This window comes from Gymnodraco acuticeps, unplaced genomic scaffold (assembly GCF_902827175.1).
Source record: "Gymnodraco acuticeps unplaced genomic scaffold, fGymAcu1.1, whole genome shotgun sequence".
Classification (NCBI taxonomy): Eukaryota; Metazoa; Chordata; class Actinopteri; order Perciformes; family Bathydraconidae; genus Gymnodraco; species Gymnodraco acuticeps.
In genome coordinates, this window is record NW_022991574.1 from 25,441 (window position 1) to 44,170 (window position 18,730).

The following is an 18,730-nucleotide window of genomic DNA, read 5'->3' on the forward strand; positions in this document are numbered from 1 at the left end:
CAGAAAATTACAACTGGTCAGAATAACAGAGAAAATGCTGTGTTTTCAAACCTCAAATAATGCAAAGAAAACAAGTTCTTCATTATTAAACAACACAATACTAATGTTTGAACTTAGGAAGAGTTCAGAAATCAATCTTTGGTGGAATAACCCAGATGTTTCAATAACAGCTTTCTATGCGTCTTGGTTGCTCGCCACCAGTCTGTCACATTGTTTCTGGGTGACTTTATGTCTCTCCTGGCACACAAACTCACGCAGCAATGTGAAAGGTGGTGCAGAGCCAAGACTCATGAAAGCTGGGATTGAAAATCTGGGTTGTTCCACCAATGACTGATTCCTCAGCCCTTCCTATGTTAAAACATTAGTATTGTGTTGTTGAAAAATGAATTTTAAATTGTTTTCTTTGCACTATTCGAGGTCTGAAAACACTCCATCTTTTTTGGTTACTTTGAACATTTGGTATTTTTTGTAAATAAACGCTCTAAATGAGAATATTTGGAGTTTGGGATAAATGTAGTCAGTCATTAATTTATAGAATAAAACACAAATGTTAATCCAGTTTTTACCAATAGTAAAACGAGAGAAACTGATAATTTTACAGAGGTCTCTTAATTTTTTCAGAGCTCTACATAAATATATAGATCTATATATATTATAGATATAACTATATATCTTTATATATATATAGAGAGATTGCTATTGTTTCATGTGAAAAATGTTCTCAGGAAAATGTATGGTACAATATTTTTGCCACAGTTTGTATAGGAAGCTCAATTTCATTGTATCCAAATGAAACACTCAAGTTTTAATAAAAGGTAAAACTTTATTTTTGTGTCTTTTTTCTTTTTTGTAGTTGACGGAATCAAAAATATAAATACGAAATGTAACCACTTTCAACTAAAAATTCTAAGTTAAATAATTGGAAAAAACAATTGATATTACACTATTTTAAGTAAAATCAACTTCACATGAAGTGCATTGTACTTCAAATAACAATTAAAGTCCTTGATTAATTTAAGTTTAATTTACTCAAGTTTTCATAATGCTTTACTTAAATGTTTAAAGGCAACCACTTTACGCTATTTTTTAAAGTAGATTCAACTTATCCGGGCTTACAGTGAAGAAGTAGAAAGTACAGGTATTTGAGTTCAACATGTAAGAAGTAGAAAGTACAGGTATTTGTGTTCAACATGTAAGAAGTAGAAAGTACAGGTATTTGTGTTCAACATGTGAGAAGTAGAAAGTACAGGTATTTGAGTTCAACATGTAAGAAGTAGAAAGTACAGGTATTTGTGTTCAACATGTAAGAAGTAGAAAGTACAGGTATTTGAGTTCAACATGTAAGAAGTATAAAGTACAGGTATTTGAGTTCAACATGTGAGAAGTATAAAGTACAGGTATTTGTGTTCAACATGTGAGAAGTAGAAAGTACAGGTATTTGTGTTCAACATGTGAGAAGTATAAAGTACAGGTATTTGGGTTCAACATGTAAGAAGTAGAAAGTACAGGTATTTGAGTTCAACATGTGAGAAGTAGAAAGTACAGGTATTTGAGTTCAACATGTGAGAAGTAGAAAGTACAGGTATTTGTGTTCAACATGTGAGAAGTAGAAAGTACAGGTATTTGAGTTCAACATGTGAGAAGTAGAAAGTACAGGTATTTGTGTTCAACATGTGAGAAGTAGAAAGTACAGGTATTTGGGTTCAACATGTGAGAAGTAGAAAGTACAGGTATTTGTGTTCAACATGTAAGAAGTAGAAAGTACAGGTATTTGGGTTCAACATGTAAGATGTATAAAGTACAGGTATTTGGGTTCAACATGTAAGATGTAGAAAGTACAGGTATTTGTGTTCAACATGTAAGAAGTAGAAAGTACAGGTATTTGGGTTCAACATGTAAGAAGTATAAAGTACAGGTATTTGGGTTCAACATGTAAGATGTAGAAAGTACAGGTATTTGTGTTCAACATGTGAGAAGTAGAAAGTACAGGTATTTGTGTTCAACATGTAAGAAGTAGAAAGTACAGGTATTTGTGTTCAACATGTGAGAAGTAGAAAGTACAGGTATTTGAGTTCAACATGTAAGAAGTAGAAAGTACAGGTATTTGTGTTCAACATGTGAGAAGTAGAAAGTACAGGTATTTGAGTTCAACATGTGAGAAGTAGAAAGTACAGGTATTTGTGTTCAACATGTGAGAAGTAGAAAGTACAGGTATTTGAGTTCAACATGTAAGAAATGAAGCTTAGCGCAAGTTCAAGAAGGAAGACCATACCCCCTGGTGTTACACGTCACTGCAAGCTCTTCTCCCATTAAGTAATCAGGGGCGGTACTCCCCAGCTAGCAATCATTGCACCTGCTAAACCCTTTAAATCTGCTCTTCCCTCTCTGTCAGTTGTCATTTCAGGTGTCAACGCACAATTGGTAGTACCTATACTCCTCATCTATCTCGCTAACAAACACTCAGAAAGATACAAAAAGAAAAGGAAAAAAAAACAACATGTCCACTATAGAAGGCTCCGACTACGAAGATTTTCCGCGGGATCTCGATCCCGATTCCGACATACTTCCAGGCGTATCTTCCATCTCCTCAAGCCAACGGCGCACAAGCTCCCGTCTGGCTTCCCGTGGCGAATCCCGAACAGCAGAGGTGGATTTCCTCATCTCCCACCTACGGCGGCAGGGCATTTCCGCAGCCCCAGACCTCTCTCTCTCCCAGCTTCGGGAACTCTCGGACCAAGTCCCTGGTGCGGCCTCCCAGCCCAGGGCAGCAGCTCCAGCCAACTCTCCAGCCAACTCTCCAGCCAACTCTCCCGAGAGACCGGGGCGAGGACGCGGGCGTAGCCGCGGAGGGAAAAGGACGAGGAAGCGGAGCCCTCCACAAGCTCGCCCAGGAAAAAAAAGAAAGAACATCCAACTTTCCCCAAGCGCGGGGCATCTCGGGAGCCCCGGTAACCAGGACGACAGCCTCGCTAACACCCTGCAAAACCTGGCAAGCTCCATGCGGGGAATTAACGCCCACCTTCAGGCCATGGATAAAGGCTCTGCTAGAGCGTCAACTTCTTCCGCAAACTGGGGCGACGCTCCTGCTCAGGGGCTTATGCCGGGGCAGGGCCAGTCATATCATCAAGCGGTAATCCCCTCTCACACCCTGGCTACCGCATTTCCAGAGCCGCCTTCAGGTAGGCCTTATATTCCCCAAGCCGCGTATATTTCCTCCAGGCTGAGGGCGAAAATCCTCGAAGGGAAAGACGTTAATCTTGTCAGCCTCATCTTGCCTTCCCCGGAGTGTGACAAGGCTATCGCCACAGGAGGAAGCTTCACTGCTGTGTTTAGGTCCACAGATCCCCGGCTTCTGAAAGATCTAAACATAGGACAGTTCCTGGTCGCTTTCGGCATCTTCCGAGATGTCCTATGTACCGTTTACCCCGAAAGGAGAACCGAGTTCGACGCATATCTGGGCATCATCGGTGATCTCCAGCTCAAATACGGGAAATCCATTTTCTATTATTACCACAAGAGCTTTTCTAGCAAAGCAGCGCGCCATCTAGCTCACTGCAACATCCGCCTGGATTGGTCCGTGCTGGACACTGAGCTGCTTGTCATGGCTACCGGCGGGCAACAAGTCCACTCATGCTCTACTTGCGGGACGCAGGGCCACACTGCCACTTTCTGCCCATCAGTGCCTCTCTCCAGGGCCAGAGATTTTCCCACGCCGTATCCAGGGAGTTATGGCCAAGAACGCCAGGTGCAGACTAGGAGAAATGACAGGATATGTTATGGCTTTAACGAGACCGTCTGCGTTTACCCCCTCTGTACTTTTCTCCACATCTGCAGCTTCTGCGGGGATGCGCATCCGAAGTCAGTCTGCCCCAAGCGCCGCCGAATCAACTTCCCGCAACAGAAACCACGTGGTGGAAAAACCTCCTAAAAATTCACCCGTCCACTCCCATTAACATTCCATACCTAGCCGCCGCGCTCTCTACCCACCCAGACCCAGTGTTCGTCGATTACCTTTTGTCAGGGCTTTCCCAAGGCTTTAGGGTCGGGGTCCTCTCTCCTCCCCCCGTAACCTTCGTTGCAAAAAACCTACAATCAGCAAATAAAGAACCCATCATAGTCTCTCAGCTCATTGAGAAAGAATGTAATAAAGGATACTTAATAGGTCCTTTTCGCTCATCCCCGTTGTCAGTGTTCCGGACAAGTCCAATAGGAGTAGCCACACGCAAATACTCCGAAAAGAAAAGGCTAATTTTCGATCTGTCCGCACCCCGCGCCGGCCCGTTCTGCAGCATTAACAGCCTCATCCCTTCAGAGCCATTTTCCCTTCAATATGCCTCGGTTGACGACGCAATCAAATTTAATAAAGCTCACAGGGCAAGGAGCCTGGCTCTCCAAAGCAGACATAACTGACACGTTCAAAATCATCCCCATTCATCCGTCCCAGTGGAACATGTTCGGCATCAGGTGGGAATCCAAATTCTACTTCGCCGTCCGCCTGACTTTCGGATGCAGAAGTAGCCCCTGCATCTTTAATTCTCTTTCCGAAGCCCTCTGCTGGATCCTGCTGAACATTGCCAGAATACCTTCTGTTCTCCACTTGCTGGACGATTTTCTCCTCGTAGATCCCCCTCGGGACAACTCAGGCGCCTCCCTGGCAAAACTCAAACTCTGCTTTCAGAAGCTAGGCATTCCCCTATCCGCGGAGAAAACCCTAGGACCTGACACATGCCTGGAGTTTCTAGGCATCACACTCGATTCCGCAGAGATGAAAGCATCTCTCCCCAGCGACAAATTGCAGCGCATACGTGATATTACCAAGTCATATTGCGGGCAACAATCCATAACTAAACAACAGCTGCTCTCTCTCCTCGGGCACCTTAACTTTGCCATGCGCGTCATCCCCCAGGGGCGCTCATTCATATCTCGCCTTCTAGACACAGCTTCGGGCGTTAAAAACCTCCATGACCGCGTTGTGCTAAACGAAGGCTGCCGCTCTGACCTACGATTCTGGTCCCTCCTGCTCGACCACTGGAACGGCATCACCTTCTTCTATGATGACATAGTGTATTCTTCCGACTCAATGAGGTTCTTCACGGACGCCGCCCCATCCGTGGGTTTTGGGGGTTTATTTCAGGGAGAGTGGTTCGCGGGCCCATGGCCTCCCACATTCCCCAATCATGCCTCATCCTCCGCCCTGCACGAGATCTACCCTATCGCAGTTGCCTGTTATGTGTGGGGTCACCTCTGGCTACGGAAGCGCATCTTGGTGCTCTGCGACAACCAAGCAGTAGTGGGAATAATTAACAAAGCTCGCTCCCCGTGCAATGACATTATGCCATTTATGAGAAGCATCACATGGTCTTCCATTACCCATAACTTTCTCATCTCAGCTCGTCATGTTCCCGGTCACCTCAATACAGCGGCTGACTCCCTCTCTCGCTTTCATTTCCAGACCTTCCGGAATCTCTGCCCAGAAGCCAGCTCACAGCCCATCGAGATCCCTCCCCTGCATCTTCTCTCCCTCTCTTAAATAAGAGCCCATTAGCCAGGCACCTAGAGTCCGCCAGGTTCTTTATGAGAAAGGGCTTAGCCGTCTCCACCCTTAAAAAAATATGACTCCGCATGGAGAACCTTCGCTTTCTTTTGCTTTACTGTAAACATCGCACTTAAACCCGTCCTCATATCCACCGTGTGTGCCTTCACGTGCTACTGCGCCACTGATCGCCACCTCAAACCTCAATACATCCGAGGCCTCCTAGCTGGCGTGCAGTTTAATGTTCGCTGTTACGATCCCAGCTTCCCCAGCCTGTTTTCTAACCAATCAGTCAAACTCATTTTGAAAGGTCTGCAAAAAATGTTTCCTACAGTTACAGATCATAGGCGACCCATTACACTCTCCACCCTGCGTCTTATGCTCTCCAAACTCAGAGAAGGAGTATTTTCTCCCTACATCGACGCACTACTCGATGCATTATTTCTGTTAGCATTCTATGCTTTTCTCAGACCAGGAGAATTCGGCACAGCGTCCCTAACATTCGATCCCAATCAAGACGTCTGCTTTGCCGACTTATCTTTCCATGCTAGCCATTTCAGTCTAAAACTTAAGCACTCCAAATGTGGAGGCGCTTGCTCCGTTAGCGCTGCTCGCAACGATTCTCCTTTCTGCCCCTATAAATCCATGATTAAATTCCTGCATTTAAGATCTTCCACAAATCCTCTCTCACCACTATTTCTTCTCCCAGGGAATATTCCCTTAACTAAACACCGGTTCAACTACTATTTAAAACAAATTATCTCTAAATCCGGACTAGCACCCCAATTATTCTCGGGGCATTCGTTCAGGATAGGCGCAGCTACATCTGCTGCCATTCAAGGAGTCTCATCCTCATCCCTGCAACAACTCGGACGGTGGTCCTCCTCTGCCTTCACATCCTACATTCGCCCGGACATCAGTGCCGTGCTGGCCATCCAAAGGTCCCTCCAACACTAACGGTACTTATATATACAACTGGTGGTGGTTTAGCAAGTCAGCACATTTACGTGTCACCGTGTTCACGTTTAAACACTTCATACCGCATCGTTGCGACCTTCGGGTCCGCGTATTGAATCCTGCCGCGCAGGTTGCGGCCAGTGGGTCGCATTATGTTTAAACCCTGTACGTACAGGGCGAGTAGGTCATCGTCATGTTTAACCCTGTGTGTACAGGTTGCGGCCTATGGGTCAGCATTTGTTTAACCCTGTGTGTACAGGTTGCGGCCTATGGGTCAGCATTTGTTAACCCTGCGTGTGCAGGTTGCGGCCTATGGGTCAGCATTTTGTTTAACTCTGCGTGTGCAGGTTGCGGCCTATGGGTCAGCATTTCGTTTAACCCTGCGTGTGCAGGTTGCGGCCTATGGGTCAGCATTTTGTTTAACCCTGTGTGTACAGGTTGCGGCCAGCGGGTCAGCGTCATGTTTAACCCTGCGCGTGCAGGTTGCGGCCGGTGGGTCAGCGTCATGTTTAACCCTGCGCGTGCAGGTTGCGGCCTGTGGGTCAGCATCGTCTAATCCAACATGCAGGCGCTAAGCATGGTTGGCGTTCACATTAACCCTACAGTTATTCCGACAATCTCATCATGTCCCTGTGTTATCTCATTTCATCCGCAGATCTCCTCAATCAGCCAGCAAGGTAAGAAATGCTTCACATCTCAGCACTTCTTACTTCTCTTCTCTTTGGGGGTTCATCGGAGCGGTTTTCCCCCTCCTGAATGATATCCTACAAACCGGGGCCTAATCTCCAAACATCAGTTGATTCATTGTTGTAATCTGTCAATCATAATTTTCTATACCACGTGTCCGGTATTAAACATGTATTTCATACATCACGTCTCTCATGATTGAAATGAAGCTTAGCGCAAGTTCAAGAAGGAAGACCATACCCCCTGGTGTTACACGTCACTGCAAGCTCTTCTCCCATTAAGTAATCAGGGGCGGTACTCCCCAGCTAGCAATCATTGCACCTGCTAAACCCTTTAAATCTGCTCTTCCCTCTCTGTCAGTTGTCATTTCAGGTGTCAACGCACAACCCGCCTCCACCCCTTCGCCTCCTGTCTCCTAATTCAGGGCCAAGCTAATCCTTCTTCCTCCAGACCAGACCGAACCATTATCACCACCACCAGTGTCTAGACCCCGGGGGGTTCATCGGAGCGGTTTTCCCCCTCCTGAATGATATCCTACAAACCGGGGCCTAATCTCCAAACATCAGTTGATTCATTGTTGTAATCTGTCAATCATAATTTTCTATACAACGTGTCCGGTATTAAACATGTATTTCATACATCACATCTCTCATGATTGAAGTAGAAAGTACAGGTATTTGAGTTCAACATGTAAGAAGTAGAAAGTACAGGTATTTGAGTTCAAGATGTAAGAAGTTAGAAAGTACAGGTATTTGTGTTCAACATGTAAGAAGTAGAAAGTACAGGTATTTGTGTTCAACATGTAAGAAGTAGAAAGTACAGGTATTTGAGTTCAACATGTAAGAAGTAGAAAGTACAGGTATTTGAGTTCAACATGTAAGAAGTAGAAAGTACAGGTATTTGAGTTCAACATGTAAGAAGTAGAAAGTACAGGTATTTGAGTTCAACATGTAAGAAGTAGAAAGTACAGGTATTTGTGTTCAACATGTAAGAAGTAGAAAGTACAGGTATTTGTGTTCAACATGTAAGAAGTAGAAAGTACAGGTATTTGGGTTCAACATGTAAGAAGTAGAAAGTACAGGTATTTGGGTTCAACATGTAAGAAGTAGAAAGTACAGGTATTTGAGTTCAACATGTAAGAAGTAGAAAGTACAGGTATTTGAGTTCAACATGTAAGAAGTAGAAAGTACAGGTATTTGGGTTCAACATGTAAGAAGTAGAAAGTACAGGTATTGTGTTCAACATGTGAGAAGTAGAAAGTACAGGTATTTGAGTTCAACATGTAAGAAGTAGAAAGTACAGGTATGTGAGTTCAACATGTAAGAAGTAGAAAGTACAGGTATTTGAGTTCAACATGTAAGAAGTAGAAAGTACAGGTATTTGTGTTCAACATGTGAGAAGTAGAAAGTACAGGTATTTGAGTTCAACATGTAAGAAGTAGAAAGTACAGGTATTTGAGTTCAACATGTAAGAAGTAGAAAGTACAGGTATTTGAGTTCAACATGTAAGAAGTAGAAAGTACAGGTATTGAGTTCAACATGTAAGAAGTAGAAAGTACAGGTATTTGTGTTCAACATGTAAGAAGTAGAAAGTACAGGTATTTGTGTTCAACATGTAAGAAGTAGAAAGTACAGGTATTTGGGTTCAACATGTAAGAAGTAGAAAGTACAGGTATTTGGGTTCAACATGTAAGAAGTAGAAAGTACAGGTATTTGAGTTCAACATGTAAGAAGTAGAAAGTACAGGTATTTGAGTTCAACATGTAAGAAGTAGAAAGTACAGGTATTTGGGTTCAACATGTAAGAAGTAGAAAGTACAGGTATTTGTGTTCAACATGTGAGAAGTAGAAAGTACAGGTATTTGAGTTCAACATGTAAGAAGTAGAAAGTACAGGTATGTGAGTTCAACATGTAAGAAGTAGAAAGTACAGGTATTTGAGTTCAACATGTAAGAAGTAGAAAGTACAGGTATTTGTGTTCAACATGTGAGAAGTAGAAAGTACAGGTATTTGAGTTCAACATGTAAGAAGTAGAAAGTACAGGTATTTGAGTTCAACATGTAAGAAGTAGAAAGTACAGGTATTTGAGTTCAACATGTAAGAAGTAGAAAGTACAGGTATTTGAGTTCAACATGTAAGAAGTAGAAAGTACAGGTATTTGAGTTCAACATGTAAGAAGTAGAAAGTACAGGTATTTGAGTTCAACATGTAAGAAGTAGAAAGTACAGGTATTTGAGTTCAACATGTAAGAAGTAGAAAGTACAGGTATTTGTGTTCAACATGTAAGAAGTAGAAAGTACAGGTATTTGGGTTCAACATGTAAGAAGTAGAAAGTACAGGTATTTGTGTTCAACATGTGAGAAGTAGAAAGTACAGGTATTTGAGTTCAACATGTAAGAAGTAGAAAGTACAGGTATTTGTGTTCAACATGTGAGAAGTAGAAAGTACAGGTATTTGTGTTCAACATGTAAGAAGTAGAAAGTACAGGTATTTGAGTTCAACATGTAAGAAGTAGAAAGTACAGGTATTTGTGTTCAACATGTAAGAAGTAGAAAGTACAGGTATTTGTGTTCAACATGTAAGAAGTAGAAAGTACAGGTATGTGAGTTCAACATGTAAGAAGTAGAAAGTACAGGTATTTGTGTTCAACATGTAAGAAGTCAAAGTAAAAAGTCATCAGAAAAATAAGTAGTGGAGTAAAGTACTGATACCAGAAAAATGTACTTAAGTACAGTAACAAAGTATTTGTACTCCATTACTTCCCACCTCTGAGAATAATACAGACGGAGATACAGACAGGTTCATCATCCGGGGACGATAAATAACCAGCTGTTAGTCCTGATGACAGACGGTCGTCGTCCTCTGGCACGCAGAGACTAAGGAAGGAAAACATAGAGGACATCAGAGACTATAAATAGCAGCGTCTGCAAATATAACACGCTAACAGTTATTATATATGAGCGAGAGAGAGAGAGAGAGAGAGAGAGAGAATCTGCATTTTGGTAAAAGGCCCCTGTAGTGATGAGTGAAGTTGTATCTTGTAGTAAAAAGTGCAAATGTATACTTTAAATTATTTGTATCTTTTATTGAAGAAACTATTTAAATATCTCTATTGTTTTTTTATTTTATGTTTTTATTGCAAACCTGTCCCCACACGTTATCGTAAAAAAAAAAGTGTGGTTTATTTTATCAATTTTAAATTCGGAGAAACTGTCAATAAACTCAATTTCCCCCAAATTATATTATCCCCCAATATTTAAGTCAAATACATTTAAAATGTCCTCAATAATCTAGATTGAATTTCCTGAAACTGTCTCCGACTCACTAAAGGTCATATCTATTTAACTGATGGTTTTCTTGCAGCAAGAACACAGTTTGACTTCCCAGTAATGCATTTTTAATAAAATCCCATCATGCATCAGTGCAACCCGGTGTTGTGAGCATGCATCAATCAATTGAAAATGTGTGAGTTTAATCTGGAATGACTTTTACTGCTTTAGATATATCACGAGAACAAAGTGTCTCACAGGAAACGTTAAATACCTCAAAGCCCCCTCGGCTCCTTTCTTTGTTCCCTCTGTGCCGACGCCGAGTTCATATCTTAACTGACCTGAGACCAGCAGGTGCTCATGGGTACCGAGTACACACCTGCTGTTTCTGTATAAAGACCCAGGGATGCTGCTTTGCATTATGGGTAAAACCCAGCCGGGGTGCAGTGTTAATAACGTGCCGACAGAGCGAACCCCTGCAGGGTCTTTGTTTGCGCTTGTCTTCATATTTTTTATGTTCTACATTACAGTTTGTGTAAAGAGTTTAATACGAGCTCTGAGAAACACCGCCGACGTCATGGAGCCTGTGGTGGAGTATTATATGATCCAAGGGTCAGGGGTCGGGGGTCAATGTTCGGGCCCTCAGACGTGGAATTATAACAATAATAATACAGTGGATTTGTCAATAACTGTTCATTATTTAGAACAAATATGTATATTATTATTTTTATTATATATTATTTTGTGTTTTTATGTTTCTTTGTATTTATTGTTGTTTATTTTTGATATTTTTGTTATGTGTTGATTTTGTATTAATATTTTATTATTATATTTATTTTTTATTTTGTTGTTCTTGTGTTATTTATTATTATTTTGTATTGTTTATATTTTTAAGTATTATAATTATTATTTGTATAGATGTTTTTGTATTTATTTTGTATAATATTATTATTATTATTTATTTTGTATTATTTAACTTGGCCACTATCTTTCTTTTTAATCTACTTGATCTAATACTCAGTACCGGCTCAGTGTATTCAAATGCCCACACACACACACACAGGCAGAGAGACACGCACACACACACGCACACACACAGGCAGAGAGACACGCGCACACACACACGCACACACACACAGGCAGAGAGACGCACACACACACACAGGCAGAGAGACACGCACACACACACAGGCAGAGAGACACGCACACACACACACACGCACACACACACAGGCAGAGACACGCACACACACACACACAGGCAGAGAGACACGCACACACACACACAGAGGCAGAGACACACACACAGACACACACGCACGCACACACACACACACACAGGGACACAAATAGAAGCCCTTGTATCGCAATGCAAAGAGTGTGTGAGCCAAACAACGAAACAACAGTCAGGTTTTATTTATAGTCTTCTGTTCATTGTTACTCGTGGTAACTGCCTTTCACTCAAATCGCTCTGTAAATAACATTTATTGTTATTATTTTATTAATTTTAATTAATATTTCTATTTGTATTATGTATTATTTGTTAGTTTAATGTTTTTATCTTACATTGTATTCACATATAGATAGCTCCTCCTCCTGCTAAGGTAACCCTGCTGTCAAATGCAACGTCTGCTTTGACTGCTTTGACGTAATAATGCATAAATAATGAAATGATAACGAGTCTCCCTCAGACCCCTACCGTCCCCTCATTAGTGGGAAAGTGGTCCTCTTGTGGAATATTGGAACATGATAACCTGTGAATATATGTGGAAGGATATGACCCCCCCCCCATGCCAACAGAGAACATACCATCTGCTGATTCATTTCCTTACATGCTAAGCTGTGAGAAAAAGGAGCCTTAACTTAACTAAGGGATACTTTTTAATGACGGGTCTTTTGTTGTGAATCAGCACCTCTTTGCAGGAGTAAACCATCTAAGGGATTCTTGTGTTGATGCCATTTTCACGAGACGCCCATTCGTCACGAACCTTGGTGACAAATACACAGCGTTTCCTGCGACCGCTTCAAAATAAAAGTGGGCTCTAGTTTCGTCGGTCAAGGCTTTCTAAATTGAGGCAGCAGCAGTGCATGTTAGGACACATCCAGATAGGAGCTATAATTAAACAAAAGAGACGCAGCTCTCTCCCTGTGAGGGATATCTGAACACCAGCACTACAAATAATAACAACACTTAATTACATTACATACAGCTGACATGATGAGTATCAAAGTATACGTTTCCTGGGAGTCAGAGGGAAGTAACTAAGTACATTTACTCAAGTACAATTTAGAGCAGGGGGTCAAACTCAATTTCATGGCGGGCCACATTAGAATTATGGTTGCACTCAAAGGGCCGGTGGTAACTTTAAGTCTATATAAATATACATAGATAAATATATATAATATATATGAAATAATGTATTATATTACATTATTACCGCTAATAATTACCATTATTAGCGTAATTACTTAAATAACTACGTCTGAAAGCAGAAGTCTGGGGACAAGTGATTGCAAGTCTCTTCAGTGAGAATGTCACAAAATTAGATGCATTGTGGGATATGTAGTTTATGGGCAACGTGCTCCTGTAAAGTGGCATTCAACCGTATAATAAACATATTATATTCTTTGCAAGCTCTTGTGGGGCCACATCAAATGAAGTGGCGAGCCGGATTTGGCCCCCGGGCCTTGAGTTTGACACCCCGGATATAGAGGTACTACTGAATATTTCCATTTTATGCTACTTGTATTGTAAATGTTGGGGAAATATTTCCCAAGGTCCATAACTTTGACCCAGTGTATCAGTTCAAACTGTCCTGACTGAGCACAGGCACCTGTAGCCTTGGCTGCTGTGCTCTCAGTGTTTTGTCTCCCTGTTCCTGCCTGATGGCGTCAGCTGATAGCGGTGTTATGATTCTATCTTGTTATGAAGAATGTTGATTATTCTCTCTGAACTAGCTAAACACACGGTCTGGGGTAGAGTTCTTCAGAATTGACGTGGTAACTCGACCGTGAAGTCAGAACCTCTGGCTCGTGACTTGTTTTGTGAATCCTCCGGCCGAAGCTCCAAATAAACCGTCAGTGTTTGCCATCAAAGCTCCAGCTCTCGCCGTGTCTCCTTTGAGTCGGTGACTCCTCCTGCATCGCTACACAGAAGTTTCCCCCACAGTAAGTACTTCTACTCAAGTACAATATCAGAGTATTTCTCCCACCTCTTGTCATGTCAACCCCTGATATGATGTTCATATATTTGTATGTTCTCGAATAAATAATAAATACATACAAATGTAATCCGGTGACTAGGTACGAGTCAAAACATGTCATCAGTATCTGAGTATCACGATATAAAAGTAACCTACTTAGTTTCAGTTATTTTTGGATAAATTACGATCTTGTACTTGAGTAAAAGTAGAAGTACTCAGATCTTGTACTTGAGTAAAAGTAGAAGTACTCAGATCTTGTACTTGAGTAAAAGTAGAAGTACTCAGATCTTGTTCTTGAGTAAAAGTAGAAGTACTCAGACCTTGTACTTGAGTAAAAGTAGAAGTACTCAGATCTTGTACTTGAGTAAAAGTAGAAGTACTCAGACCTTGTTCTTGAGTAAAAGTAGAAGTACTCAGATCTTGTACTTGAGTAAAAGTAGAAGTACTCAGACCTTGTACTTGAGTAAAAGTAGAAGTACTCAGATCTTGTACTTGAGTAAAAGTAGAAGTACTCAGATCTTGTACTTGAGTAAAAGTAGAAGTACTCAGATCTTGTTCTTGAGTAAAAGTAGAAGTACTCAGATCTTATAGTTGAGTAAAAATAGAAGTACTCCGATCTTGTACTTGAGTAAAAGTAGAAGTACTCAGACCTTGTACTTGAGTAAAAGTAGAAGTACTCAGACCTTGTACTTGAGTAAAAGTAGAAGTACCAGAGTGTAGGAATACTCTGTTACAGTAAACGTCCTGCATTCAAAATGTTCCTCAAGTAAAAGTAGAAAAGTATTATCATCAAAAATATACTTAAAGTACTAAAAGTAAAAGTAGTCATTGTGCAGATGGAATACTCAAGTAAAGTACAAGTACCTTAACATTTTACTCAAGTTCGGTACCTGAGTAAATGTACTTATTTACTTCCCACCTCTGCATATAAAGTAATAAGAAAATACAGTTTCATATATCAGATTAAATATGTATTATTAGTTTGGATTACCTTTTTATCCATAATGTTTTAAATAGTGCTGCTATATTGTTTTACTTCTTGGTCAAAATGTTCAAAATGTGGTTTGGAGTCAGCCCACTTTAAAACAAATCAATATGTAATGTCCCTATTATAAATTCAGTGTACAAAAAACACAAATTATGCGTCCATAGTGGAGCGGTACTTTCTTTATAAAATACTCTACCACATGGATTATCAGGTAGACGTACTGATTGGATTTTCTTCATGGTTAATATTTACTTCTTTAATTCTTCCTTATTTAAAATACCTGTTGCATCTTTGTAAATGTCCCTATTATAAATTAACTGTACAAAATAAACCAACATCTGCTCCACACTGATCCTGGAGTAGTACTTTCTTTTTGAATAGAATACTCTTCCCCATCTATCACATATTGTACACTCACCCCCTCCTTCCTCACTCATTACGCAAGTCTCTCCCGGTGCTCGGTTGTGTTTCACCGGTAGACTGTTGTCGAGACATATATGGACGGTAGTGTCCGTGACGTCACCCTCCGGATTCTGGTTTCACAATACAATACAATACAATACAATACAATACAATACACTACACTACACTACAATGCAATACAATACAATACAATACCATACAATACAATACAATGCAATACAAAGGGGCTTTTTTGGCGTGACCACATTTTGCTAAAGCATTCCGCACAAGGGGTTATAACAGAACAAAACTAAAATCAACACTATACATTAATGTCAACAATACATGTCACAACATATACTGTATATGCCAACCACATGCAAATACAAATATATACATATTAGTACATAAATAAAAAGTGTGTCTGTGTGTGTGGGTGGGTGGGTGAGTGGGTGCTTCACCTTGATGGGTGACACTGCTGCAGTACCGCGCGCCACCGAGCACGAAGAGGGGAGGAAATGCGCTCGTGGGGGTGGAGGGAGGGATGTGTTGTTTCCTCCTCACGCAGCACAGCTCTCTTTCAGTCGGCATCCTGCAGCCTCACCATGGCTGTCAACATCCCCGGCGTGGCCGTCATGATGTTCTTCTACCTGCTGGTGCTCGGCATCGGGATCTGGGCTTCCTTCAAGTCCAAACGGGAGGCCAAGAAGGGCACGGGGGATAAAACGGAGATGGCTCTGCTGGGGAACCGGGGCATCAACCTGGTTGTCGGCATCTTCACCATGACAGGCGAGTACCGGGAGGGGAAAACACCCGCTTTTTGGATGAGAAACGCAACAAAAAAACGATGATTATTCGCCTTTATTCCATCCGTCTATAGAATCGGTTTTTATTACCAAATACACATACGGGGATTTTCCCTTTGTATGTGCGGTGCATAAAAAAGACAAAGAAACATGAATACGTAGATACATTAAATACAAATAGTACTGTTATAATATATTAAAATACAGCATATGGCGATACTGTGATTCCCATTGTTCAGCACACCACCCCCCACCCCCCCCCTGTTGAGGGTAATTGTGGATTAATCCAATAGAACATACAGAGCACATGGCATGCTCCATCTTTATTATAGGTGGGTTATTCATCCTAACGGAACACAGTGTGAAACCGAGGCTCAGATACTCTATAAATGCCTTTTTTAGATTATAATGGAACAAACGAAACCTGTGTGAGAAGCAGGAAGTCAGGCTGGAATAAAAGAGGAAACAGATTTTTTGAATTGTATTTTTTCTCAAGCATGACAGTAGCATGTTGAGCCTCTCAATAGCTGCTACGATGGGTGGGTTTAAAGCCATTACATGTACAGTGAATTATTATTATATTATTTTTAAATAAATGGTTTGAATACCAGGAAGTTAATGTAGCTTAATCAAGCTAAGTCAGTGTGAAATAAAAGAAGGAAATGTTTTAATGCATGATGTGTTGTGTAATAATGCCAGCTCCCCTCACAAACCACTAGCTGCCATGATGGATGGTTTTACAGTCATTACATTTACAGTCAATTATTATTATATTACTTTAAATAAATGGGTTGAATACCAGGAAGTGAATGTAGCTAAGTCAGTGTGAAATTAAAGAGGAAATATATGTTTCAATGTATTTCTTAATCCATGACGTGTTGCCTGCTCCCCTCACAAATCACTAGCTGCCATGACGGGTTGTTTTAAAGTAATTGCTCATTACATTTACAGTAAATTCCCATTTCGATGTAATCACCTGAGCTACACTCGACTGCAGGGTTCTCAGGTTACATGAACACAGTATCGTCCTGGGTGTGTTTTCTGCCCGTATGTGACTGTGTTTGTGTGCAAAACAGCTACGTGGGTCGGAGGAGGCTTCATCGTGGGCACAGCCGAGGCCGTCTATAACCCCTCGATGGGACTCATCTGGGCCGTGATGCCCGTCGCTGCAACCATGTGCTTCGTCATAGGTGAGCTTTCATTGTCCTGTTGCAGTGTGAGGAGGAATCCAGTGGCCCCGCGAGGCTGAGGAGCTCATTACACACACACACACACACACACACACACACACACACACACACACACACACACACACACACACACACACACACACACACACACACACACACACACGCCAAAAAAAGATAAATATGCCCTCTTTGAGCCAACAGCTGCTGTATCTTTTCCCCTGATAACCACAGCTCACCCTCACAAAGTTTACATTTCTACCCAGCGAGGTAAAGATCCCAGAATAATCTCTTAGACACACAAACACACACACCAGAGAGGGTACAAGTACACACATCCTTTACTCAAGTAGAAGTACAGATACTCATGTTTAAAAATACTCTGGTGAAAGTAGAAGGACTGACTAAACTTCTTTACTCAAGTCAAAGCAAAGAGGCTTGAAATGTACTTCAGTAAAAAGTACCCATAACTAGCAGCTGCTTTTAAAGAGTACCTGACCTCCCTTTATATTAATAGAACAATAATGTCATTGTTAGCTAATGAATGTTTCCATGCTGAACAACGGCAACATGACAACGTTTCCATTGGTCCATCTTCTTTAGAGAAGACCAGGAAATGATGGATACACGGATCGTGTTCAAATCAATAGGCACGCAATGACTCTAAAGAATAATGATCCCGCATCAAACACACATTCAGACTAAAGGAACCAGCTGTTTGGGAATGAGAGAAGTGAAGACGTATTTGAGTTCAACAGTAAGAGTAGAAGTACAGGTATTTGAGTTCACATGTAGAAGGTACAGGTATTTGAGTTCAACATGTGAGAAGTAGAGTACAGGTATTTGTGTTCAACATGTGAGAAGTAGAAAGTACAGGTATTTGAGTTCAACATGTTAGAAGTAGAAAGTACAGGTATTTGAGTTCAACATTGAGAGTAAACAGTACAGGTGATTTGTGTTCAACAGGTAAAGTAGAAAGTACAGGTATTTGGTTCAACTGTAAGAAGTAGAAAGTACAGGTATTTGAGTTCAACATGTAAGAAGTAGAAAGTACAGGTATTTGTGTCAAAATGTGAGAAGTAAAAAGTACAGGTATTTGAGTCAACATGTAAGAAGTAGAAAGTACAGGTATTTGAGTTCAACATGTAAGAAGTAGAAAGTACAGGTATTTGTGTTCAACATGTAAGAAGTAGAAAGTACAGTATTTGTGTTCAACATGTGAGAAGTAGAAAGTACAGGTATTTGAGTTCAACATGTAAGAAGTAGAAAGTACAGGTATTTGATGGTCAAACATGTAGAAGTAGAATTAGGTATTTGTGTGTTCAAAATGTGACAGGTATTAGCAGGTATTTGAGTTCAACATGTGAGAAGTAGAAAGTACAGGTATTGTGTTCAAAATGTGAGAAGTAAAAAGTACAGGTATTTGAGTTCAACATGTAAGAAGTAAGAAAGTACAGGTATTTGTGTTCAACATGTAAGAAGTAGAAAGTACGGTATTGTGTGTTCAAAATGTAAGAAGTAGAAAAGTACAGGTATTGTGTTCAACATGTGAGAAGTAGAAAGTACAGGTATTGTGTTCAACATGTAAGAAGTAGAAAGTACAGGTATTTGGGTTCAAAATGTAAGAAGTAGAAAGTACAGGTATTTGTGTTAAATGTAAGAAGTAGAAAGTACAGGTATTTGAGTTCAACATGTGAGAA

At 41.0% G+C, this 18,730-nt stretch overlaps 2 protein-coding genes across 2 annotated transcripts; both read left to right on the forward strand.

Annotated features, from left to right (window-relative positions):
* Positions 1 to 2,497: 2,497 nt before the first annotated feature.
* On the forward strand, positions 2,498 to 6,671 carry LOC117533616. The gene is given in 3 exon segments (XM_034197466.1): positions 2,498 to 3,725; positions 3,791 to 4,353; positions 4,355 to 6,671. Coding segments are annotated over 3 exon segments (2,967 nt in total). The 3' UTR covers positions 5,531 to 6,671.
* Positions 6,672 to 15,584: 8,913 nt separating this feature from the next.
* LOC117533617 (high-affinity choline transporter 1-like) lies at positions 15,585 to 17,092 on the forward strand. Its single transcript, XM_034197467.1, has 2 exons — positions 15,585 to 15,826; positions 16,920 to 17,092. The coding sequence occupies exons 1-2, from the start codon at positions 15,643 to 15,645 to the stop codon at positions 17,090 to 17,092; spliced, it is 357 nt and encodes a 118-aa protein (XP_034053358.1). The 5' UTR covers positions 15,585 to 15,642.
* The last annotated feature ends 1,638 nt before the right edge of the window (positions 17,093 to 18,730 follow it).